This window comes from Montipora capricornis, chromosome 1, assembly GCF_036669925.1.
Source record: "Montipora capricornis isolate CH-2021 chromosome 1, ASM3666992v2, whole genome shotgun sequence".
NCBI lineage: Eukaryota > Metazoa > Cnidaria > Anthozoa > Scleractinia > Acroporidae > Montipora > Montipora capricornis.
The window spans coordinates 48,124,658-48,134,657 of NC_090883.1; the positions used below are offsets into that span (position 1 = coordinate 48,124,658).

The 10,000-nt window shown below is 38.0% G+C and overlaps 2 protein-coding genes across 7 annotated transcripts in view; one reads left to right on the plus strand and one right to left on the minus strand.

Moving 5' to 3' along the window:
- LOC138046687 (E3 ubiquitin-protein ligase ubr3-like) overlaps nucleotides 1-2,899 on the minus strand; it is a 59,301-nt gene extending 56,402 nt beyond the window's left edge. For 3 of the 4 annotated variants that reach the window (XM_068893295.1, XM_068893282.1, XM_068893288.1), the window contains exons 1-3: nucleotides 2,460-2,899; nucleotides 1,006-1,151; nucleotides 257-624 (exon numbers count right to left, since the gene is read on the minus strand). In XM_068893295.1, coding sequence (XP_068749396.1) covers nucleotides 257-624; nucleotides 1,006-1,151; nucleotides 2,460-2,881 — 936 coding nt within the window. In that variant the 5' untranslated portion in view covers nucleotides 2,882-2,899. Of the gene's footprint in view, nucleotides 1-256; nucleotides 625-1,005; nucleotides 1,152-2,459 lie in introns of those variants that run through there. The other variant, XM_068893301.1, reaches the window with a different exon arrangement.
- A 72-nt stretch (nucleotides 2,900-2,971) lies between these two features.
- The window catches only part of LOC138046722 (cyclin-T1-like), a 14,747-nt gene continuing 7,718 nt past the window's right edge, over nucleotides 2,972-10,000 (plus strand). The window contains exons 1-7 of one of the 3 annotated variants that reach the window (XM_068893318.1): nucleotides 2,980-3,132; nucleotides 3,323-3,404; nucleotides 3,803-3,889; nucleotides 5,710-5,838; nucleotides 7,507-7,567; nucleotides 7,971-8,033; nucleotides 9,889-9,934. In XM_068893318.1, coding sequence (XP_068749419.1) covers nucleotides 3,113-3,132; nucleotides 3,323-3,404; nucleotides 3,803-3,889; nucleotides 5,710-5,838; nucleotides 7,507-7,567; nucleotides 7,971-8,033; nucleotides 9,889-9,934 — 488 coding nt within the window. In that variant the 5' untranslated portion in view covers nucleotides 2,980-3,112. Of the gene's footprint in view, nucleotides 3,133-3,322; nucleotides 3,405-3,802; nucleotides 3,890-5,709; nucleotides 5,839-7,506; nucleotides 7,568-7,970; nucleotides 8,034-9,888; nucleotides 9,935-10,000 lie in introns of all 3 variants that reach the window. The other 2 variants (XM_068893323.1, XM_068893315.1) reach the window with 2 other exon arrangements.

Consider the following 10,000-nt stretch of genomic DNA (forward strand, 5'->3'; position numbering starts at 1 on the left):
AACAATTTTCATCTGATCTAACTTTGTTGTAAAGTTCTCTCTTATAACACACTGGCCCTATTTACAAGCCCGTAAAACATGCTTTATCGAACGTTTTATTCCCAACAGTTGCACTCACAGACTTTACTCTGACAACTTATGCAAGATGATTTGATTTTGCACAAAGAAACCCGTTGGGACTTTGTAGTTAAAAAATCTTAGACCATCACAAAGGCAAATTTTTGTTCTTCAAGGTCATCAATATAAGACAGTGTACCTTGTATTCTGTATTTGGTAAAAGATGTAGAAGAAATGTCACTATCTTTTGTGGAAATTCAAACTGTGCCACAAAGTCCATCAAGAAGTCCAAGAAAGTGATGTTTGCAACTTCATCTGAACTATCTGAAGAGAAAACACTTGAGAAAGAGTTTGCAATGTCCCTTCTGTCAAAGGACCACTGTCTTGAGCCATTTAATGACACAGATGAAGGAGAGGATAATTTTCTATCTGTAAAAGTTGCTTCTACATCGACAATTCGCTTCATAAGAGTCTCTGCAACTATAGTTTTCATGGTGTTGGTATCGCACAACTGGACAAGAAAATTCACAAGAACTTCTGCATCACTCATATCATCAGATACTGGATCTAACGAGGAAAACAAAAGAAGCACATAAATAATTGGTTTATGGACATTCTGCAAATAAGCTAAGGTGTTTGGCATCCTTCATGTTGGTCACACTGTTAGTTCTCTGGCTTGACATTTTTCGAAAAGCTTTCTTACATCCAATTCCAAGCATTCAAAATTTTAAGGAGTGCTGCTTAAATGGAGTCTTTAACAGAATGATGATAACAGACATGTTAAAGGCTAAGGATTACATTTTCCTAAAGGTAGTGATCTGGTCGGATTTCTTGAAGCTCAGCGAAAGCAAACAGGGTCCACATTAGAGATCGACTTAAGCATGAGTATTTTGTCTATAAAGAGGACAACTTCTCAGTTTGTTGACAAGTTTATCGTTGTTCACATACCAATAATTATAAATGGATCCATTTCTTTTAACTGTTTTTGCAGCCTTAGACACAGCCGAGGAACAACTATCTGAGCCATGGCCAAAAGTTCAGCAGGTGGAGCACTTTGAACTGACAAATCTTTTGCTCCATGATGGTCACAAAACCTGAGATATAAAATAAAATTAATTAAAGTGCCCCTGTGATAAAAAAAACCACTTCCTTTTTTCCTTCAGATTTTGAAAGTATGTTTGCTAAACACCTGACTGGCAAAATTTTGAGCTTTGATTTTTATCCAAAGGCCGTTTACTTTGAGTGTAAGTTTTGGATTTCACGGTCTGCCATTACTCACGTTCAAAACTGACCGATTGGACCTCAGACGGTTGGATCCAGGGAAAAGTGACGTCAGAGGCTCACCAGCTTAAAATGTCAGCATATGAACACAGCTTATTATATATGCAAAGCGTGAGTTTAAAAGTCTGAAAGCCCAAGACCCTTGTGCTGCATATTAATTCTGCGGCATACACACGTATTGCATTCTTAAACTAGTGAGCCTTTGACGTCATTTTCTCCTCGATCCAGCTCTCTCAAGAACATAACGTTAGTAATGGCGGACCATTAAATAGGAAAATTACAGTTAAAATAAAGAGGCGTCTTTTTGAAATCAAGGCTTAAAACGTGGGTCACTTAGTGTTTTGTTAACACAGTTTTGAAATCCAAAGAAAAATATGACTTGATTTTTTGGTCACAGGGGCACTTTAAGGTTAAAGGACTTCTTCTTCCAATCTTTAACATCTGCATCTATACAGATCCAAATGTTCCAGCACAGTTTTTTTTTCCAGCACATAATTTTGTGAAGAGTGATTTGCATTTACAAGAACCATTTGAAAGAAAATTGATAGTATTGGATTCAGATTTTATCCCGTAACCAATTGAGGCTTTAAAGCCAATGACCGTCTAGACACAGAGTACATTGCCGAGACCAAAAACAATTCATTCAATATTAATTGTTAACATTTATTTGAGCAGCTAATTCCGTTTCCGCATAAAGCGATAATTAACGTAGATTGTTAAAGATTATGTAAACAAACAAGTGCTGGAAACACTTGCAAAACTTAGTACGCCTGGAAAATCAATCAAAATTATCGCTTGTATTTCGAAATGGGTAAGGAATTTTTTGTTTCCAAGGAAATTGTTTTGAGCAGGAGAGCTACCAATTTTGTGATCGGCGATCCATCAAATACAAAAAGACGATCGCGAATATAATTGACGAATGATGCGATTCAAATATAATTTAATTCGCGCAATTAACAATAGCCAACAATAGCCTAAGAATTGTTTAATTTATTTTGCTTTGATTTTTCAAGGGAACGAATTTCACAAAATCTTTTTCGTATGAATTCTGTTTTCTTTGAATTCTTATGCTCGAATACTATGTGGTCGAGGGAAACGGAATAAAAATACCGGATACCTACCCTTCTTTCTTCATAACATCTTCGTCCCCACAGTCGCAAGCGCCACCTGCTTGACTCTTAAACATGTTAAAGTCGTGTCCTTCGTGATTTCCGGCATGAAAACAATCCGCACACAGAGACATACAAGGAGAGATTCCGCAGTCCCTACATCGGTACGCAACAAAGTTTTTGTTCCAAACCAGACCGCATATTGTTGGTGTGTCGTAAGAGCGCAATAGAGTTCTGAATTCCTCCGGAGGCCTTCCCCCCGCAATCAGCCACAAACACCATTCTTGTTTTTCGGCGTCGAAAGAGCGTTGAAGACTAAGCACGCCATCTAAAAATCCTCTGATCTCTCGCTTTCCTTTATCTGTATGACAATGAGTTCTAAAATTGGCGGAGGTACTTTGCTTGGCTCTGACTGAACTACTATTGTCAGCCATATTTTTTATTTTATTTCTGGGTTCTCACTGCTCATGCGTCAATCTGCTGTGAGTCCAATCGCACATGCGCATTTTATTCCCCGTTTTAAGATGGCGACCAGTGCGGTCAGTACCACGGACCGGTTTTATTTTTCGAAAGAACAACTACAAAACACGCCGTCCCGAAAAAATGGAGTAGATCCAGAGAAAGAGCAAGGCTACAGGCAGCAAGTAGCAACGCTAATTCAAGACATGGGGCAACGACTTTCTGTGTATCCTTGCTAGACTTTGAATATGGCACGAGTTTCTCGAGGCGTACATGTAGTTGAAAGTATAAAACTACACCTTCGAAGAATTCGGTTTGGACAGGCATCAATTCGCCTGTATCCGTTCGTAACGTTTTTCCGAACACTTAATTTTCTCTTCTGTCAAAAGACGTTATTCCTTGACGTATTACTGTAGAAATCAGCTGACGATCAACACGGCCATTGTTTATATGCATCGGTTCTACATGTTCCACTCATTCAACAAATTCCATCGAAACGTGAGAATTTACTGAAGCCTTATTTAAAAGATTCCGATGTAGAAAATTTTTTTGACGTTACCATGTTGAGATTTTGGCTGTTGTTAGGTGTGATAAAAAAATTATATCCGTAAAACATATGCCAGAAGATACACCTTTTTATATATTATTACTCACATTTAAGCTTATGCGCTCATGCTTCCAACTCACCGCTACTAACATGTAAGACTGTAGACTTTGAAAACTAGCTTCCTTCAAGACTTTGTTGAGTTACTCTCTATTCTCTGCTTTTAATTATTATCCTTAATTTAAGAAGAAAGTGTCTGTACCCAACTTTCCATACATACTGTACATGTATTTCAATGACCCAGCTAATCCACTTGCATTATTGCTGTTTTTGCCTGCGTATCCTCATACAGCACAGGCTTTTTTTGAGATATCATACCAACCTGACCACATTTGTTGGAGAGAATATGACAGACCACTACCTGAGGAACTATGTGCCTGTATGTGTTCTGTACTTCTTACAGCAAATATTCAGATTCTTCCAACATTGGTTTCATAACAAGAGCTTTTATTGATAGGGCTTATCCTAGAAGACTTGAAAGCAAACCATTTGCAGATGTGATTTTATCACAACAAGCACCGCACCTTTTGTCTTCAAATACTTTAAAACAAGTGTTGCTCCATACTCTCACTTTTATGGCTTGTATTGTTCTTTTTGGTGATTTTTTCAAATTGGAGCTCCCACGGGGGAGTTTTAAACTAAGTAATGGAGTATGTGTGTTATTCATTAATAGACCTTTTTACCAATACAGCGGCCATTTTGATTTCTATTGTTTCAAATAGCTATTATGGGATGCCCAGGGGGTAAATACATATTAATTTGCCCCCTGGGCATCCCATAATAGCTATTCGAAACACTAGAAATCAAAATGGCCGCCGTATCGGTAAAAAGGTCTATTGTTAATGAAGTCAAGCTCCTTAGCTACTGTGTGCACTGTACTTTGGAGTTTCTTCCCACCATACAATGTACAAAGAGAAGTAACTTTATACAAGTTACCTCAGGGGCAACTGGTCACAAGGGCTCAATACTTTCAGTGCTTAGATGCTCTTCCGAAGCTTATGTTAGAAAAAAACAGATAAGCCTATTCACTTCTAAAGCGCCACCAATCGGAGAGTAAAATCATCTGGGGCCGGTTGTTCGAAGCCTGGTTAGGGCTAACCGTTCGTTAAGAGGGATCAATTCCAATTATTATACATTGGTGTCACCAGCTCGATTTTGATTGGCTATAAGCACACAGCTAATTCTTGCTTGCTCTGTTCCTCTTACATCATACCTACAAACAATAAGCAATTATTGGATGAGGTTGAGCATAATAGCGAGAATTATCAAGGCCAAGGTTTGTGTTATCTGCCGAAGCCGAAGGCTGAGGCAGATAACACAAACCGAGGCCTAATGATAATTTCGCTATCATGCGAAAATTGAATCCAATAATTGTTTTATTGTACAATTATAAATGTAGAAGCGTTGAGACATTTCACAGAACAACAACAAAGTAAGCCACGCAATGACACGTTTCAGTGTAAGCATCTTTATTAATGACAGCCGTGAATTACATGTAAAGCGGAATTCAAAAGGTTTACAGAAAGGATTTAAGCCTAAAAGATCTGAAAACGTTTCAGGAAAAACTGAATCGAACTGAAACTTTTGAACAAAATTCTAAAGTTAAGTTGTACAGTCTTATGAAAAATGTTCCTGATATCGAGATGTAAACAAAACTTCATTGTCTGCAAAAATGCGTCATACCTACATGCATAAATGCCAGTGTCTGTAGATGTGACGCGATGACATAGCGCCATCTAGAATTAGCGGGGTGCTTTTAGCCAATCAAAATTGAGATAGCATCAGCATTGTATAATAATAGATTTTATGTATGTAGAATTGACATCATACCTACAGACAATACTTTTATGCATGCAGAAGTGATGTCACCTAACACACTAACCAGCAGTTCGATCAGTTTTGTCATGGCGGAGCTCAGCTCAGGAATATGCATAATAAAACAATTATTGAATTCGGTTTTCGCATGTTAGCGATAATTATCAAGGCCTCAGTTTGTGTTATCCGCCTCAGCCTTCAGCTTCAGCAGATAACACAAACTTTGGCCTTGATAATTATCGCTAACATGCTCAACCTCATCCAATAATTAAATGTTTTCATGGTATTTAACGCTGGTTAGTGCTAACCATGCTTCGAGCAACCCGGGCCTGGTGTGGTGGTGGAGAAGGGTTAACTAAAATAGCTTTTTAAAATTATTCCCAGGCTCTGGCTCCATGTTGCCTTTTTCTTGCTGCTAAAACTGAGGAACAACCACGGAAACTAGAACATGTGCTCAAGGTAGCTCATGCCTGTCTGCACAGAGATGGTCCTCCACTAGACCCCAAAAGTGAGGTATGGCTCCATGAAAAATTTGTTGTTTTTAGACTTTTTCTTTGTGTTATGAAGGTCATCCAAGAAAAAGAGCCAGGTTGATTTGAAGTGAAAGCACTCATGAGTTTATTGCATGTACTTACTATAATATTATATGAGGGAATGGAAGAAGAAGAAACAATCTTTAGTACCTCTAGGTCATAGAGTGCAATACAGAAGTTCCTATGGAAACACGACAATGAAGTAATTAATTTTTTGATGTATATAATAAATAAAAATTGTATTAATTTGTTCTTGCTTTTTGTGATTTATGGTCACTCGTCTTGCATTTGAAAGTTCTTCAATTGTACTCGCCTTATAATGGCTCTTGCAATTTTGAGCGCTTTCACTTGTGCCCATAAATCATGAAATGCAGTCACATTCATAGAGTTTCCTATACTTACAGTACCGCTCTAAGGTAAGTTGACAGTCACTCACGAGTCTCGAAACTCGACTCGAGACTTGATTCTCGATTCTCGAAAATTTTGAGAATCGAGTCTCGAGTCGAGTTTCGCAACTCGCGAGTTGAGTCTTTCGAGTTTCGAGTTGACAAAAATAATGAGCTTGATGCTTGACTGATCTCTCGAGAAATAAATTAGACAAGCAAAGCGCACTTGTGTGTTGTACATGCGTCGAAAAAGCGAGTCGGATATTAAGTGTGAGTAGTTCTGTTGACGAAATATGCACACAGTTCCCGTCGCTCGTTTCCTCAAAGGATCAATGAATAATCTGTTGTGATCATTTACAAAACGGCTCTCTTCACAATCAACTTGAACATGTTACGCTTGACTTAAAAGTTAAAACCTGAAGCTTTCTTTACCCTGATAATAAATGTTATCGATCGTTGATTTTAAGCAAAGAGAATGTAATATAATGCCTCGAGCAAGCAATCTCAAATTTAGGAAGTTGTGAATTTTGTCAACGGTTCTCCCATCACATTATTGGTCATATTGGTAAATCACGATTGGTTTTAAATAAAGTGAGGTTGCCTGGTAAGGCAGTTGCAGTACGAGCGTATAAATGCTCCAAGTTTCGCTTACGTTGACATATGCAGGTTTGTGCCTGGGGAACGCATCGGAAACTCGTGTATTTTTTTCAGAACGAGTGAATAAGATCGCGACGTTATTTTTCTACATGCCGAAGGATAATGAAGATAATATTTTTGTCGCAGGCCAAGAACATTGAAAGCTTGCTTTGAGTCGACATGAATATTGCGTGCAAAGGCTCCGTTAGTGGCATTGTTCATTTCTTCGAGACATAAATCGCTTTCTCGAGTTCTTCTCGAGTTTATGCATATTCCAAAGTCAGTCTTTCTCGACTCTCGATTCTTGAGCCTCGATTCTCGCGTCTCGAAACTCGAACGTCTCGACCTTGGCGACGCGAGAATCGAGTTTCGAGGATCGAGTCGAGACTGTCAACTTACCTTTGAGCGGTACTGTACACCATGTTTGTGTACATGTAAGTTAAAATAAAAATTGAATTGAATGATCATATTGATGATGGTCATGTTTTTGTATAGACCTCGATTATCCAGATTCTTTGACAAAATTATGGGGAATTACGTGTACACTGTCAGTATGTCTCTAGTCAGGTTCCTACGTGAGGCAAAGTATTGCTGTGTTATTCATGTAGTTGCATTTTTGACTTAAGGAATACCTGCAACAGGCTCAAGACTTGATTGAAAATGAGAGCATCCTATTGCAAACATTAGGTAAGGGGTTGATTTTAAACTAGCAAGAACAATGGGAAACTTACTGTTTGCTTTGGATTGCCTTGGCTCATGCATGTAGAAGGAGGAAAATGCTGGTAGGTGCGGATGGTCACATGTCAGAACTTTCAAAATATAATGTACCGTAAAGAAGATTTCTGTTTGTTTAGAAAGTTCTTGTGATCAATGTTTCTACTTTTTGAAAGACCTGTGCTATTTTTCCTCTTTTGTGTAATGGTTCCTTGAGGGAAAAATACTGTCATATTAATGACAACTGTGACTGTAATACCTGCAGCCATGTTGGACTTACAGTGTAGGGCTGCAAGATCATCCCATTTGTTTATCTGTTCGATACATTGTATAAGATGTTATCCTAATTTGCTGTTTTCTGTTCTTACTCATTCAGGATTTGAGATTACTGTTCATCATCCTCATACTTACGTTGTTAAATGCATACAGTTAGTGCGAGGTGAGTAGACAAAACAAGTGATGATCAATTGCATTTTTTGTATGCCCTCGTGTGTGTTTCCTCATGTTCTTACAGGTATGCTGTACAGTACACAACTGGTACAAATGTCATAAGAAGAGCATTATTAGACAGGTTTAGGGTTGGCTTGTGCAAGGGGGGTGCTCAGATTTTTTCTGACTGTGCTCAATTCATTACTGACAAATGTATTATCATTATTATAAGTTGTCATGGGCTTGTGCATGTATTTTAAAAAGGGCAAAAAGTTGAAGAAAATTTGTGGTAGGTTTGAAAAATATAGAATGAACAATTACATGCTTGTGTTCTGTGGCAGCAGAGAAAAATATTTTTCTGTAAAATAATGCATCAGTCAATTCCAGCAGTGCCCATCCCCCCTCCCCCCCCAGCTAACCCCCGGGCATTAGCATTTTTTAAAACAACTGTGCAAATTCCCTGGGGTGGGGACACATAAGCTGTCTAAATGCCCCGGGGTGGGGACGAAGAAAGAGGGCAAATGCCCCTCCTTGAAGAATCAAGACATTTTAAATGATGATGAATCGCATTTTAAGCTTGCAAAATTTGTCTTGAAGATCGCATCATTTGAATTCGCAAACCTTCTGTATTTGAACTCCACTTTCATGAATTTAAAAATTGCGAGGCTAGTTTTGAATGCGAAATGCGAAGAAGTCGTGTTTACGCAGTCTTCACATCAGTGATTGTTTTGTGATATTAGTTCACCTCGTCACTTTTAAATATTCATATGCTTATACAAGTATAAATGAAGAAATACCTAAAATTGAGAAAACATACCTTTAAAAACTTCCACAAGTTTTTCGAGTCCGTGAAAGACAAGCCAGTCTTTAACGAATGCCTTGTCTTTTCCGATAAACTCTTCCATGTTAATTCAAAAACACGTGTGTCAAATGCCCGGGGGTCGCCCTGGGGTAGGCTAATGCCCAGCCGCCGGGCCGCGATAAAATTGCGAATGCCCCACCCCGGGACTGACAACTTAAGCAAATGCCCCGCGGTTCCGGGGGGGATGGGCACCGCTGGAATTGATTGATGCATAATCAATAGTTGAGTCCTGATAATTTATAATAATAATTTATATTGTTATTGAGGGCTATGCAGTATGACTTTTGCATAACTTTTGTTGGTGGATTATTGGTACTTTGGTTGTTTCATCAGCAATGGCCAAATGTTTGCATATTAGAAAAAACACAAAACTTGTGATTTGAAAAAGATGGCCTAATGACATTTTAAAGTCTGAGGTGAATTTATTGTCTCCTTGTGGCGCCCGTGAATGAAGTCATTTAAGAAGGGGGTTGGGGGCCTTTGTTAATTAGTTAAGGAGGTAATGATTTTTGATTTTCATAAAGTTGAGTTAAAGTAATATTATTTAAAGTGCACCTTAAATAACTCAATTATTTTTTGTCGTTAAAACAATCATGTTTTACGCATGTACAATTTTCATGTTTCTTTTTCAATTTGTTGAGCAAGTTATGACTAAGTCTGAGAGATATCATTGCTCTATCCTTAATTTTGTGCCTAAAATCAACGTTTTTTGCTGTTGTCTCAAAACTTTGCATTAAAGGAGTTTGCAGAGTCACTTGACAATCCCATGCCATATTAATTTTGTCCAAATCTCTGCTAGTTTTGCTAACATAATACAGAAAAGATAATTTTAATGGGAAAATGTGTTTGATCTTGATGACAAGATTCATTTTATGAATGGAAAAATGAACAATTATTTGAGAAGGTGCACTTTAATATTATTTACGCTGTCAACATTTATCTGTTTGTTGGTGTTTATTGATAAATGATTGATGCTAATTTGACATTTCACGCCATCTACTAGCAAGCAAGGACCTTCGCCAGACCTCGTACTTCATGGCCACTAACAGGTAGAATTTAACTACCTTGTGTTTGTTCCTTAGTCATGTGCATCATGAGTAGAAAGTAATGTATAT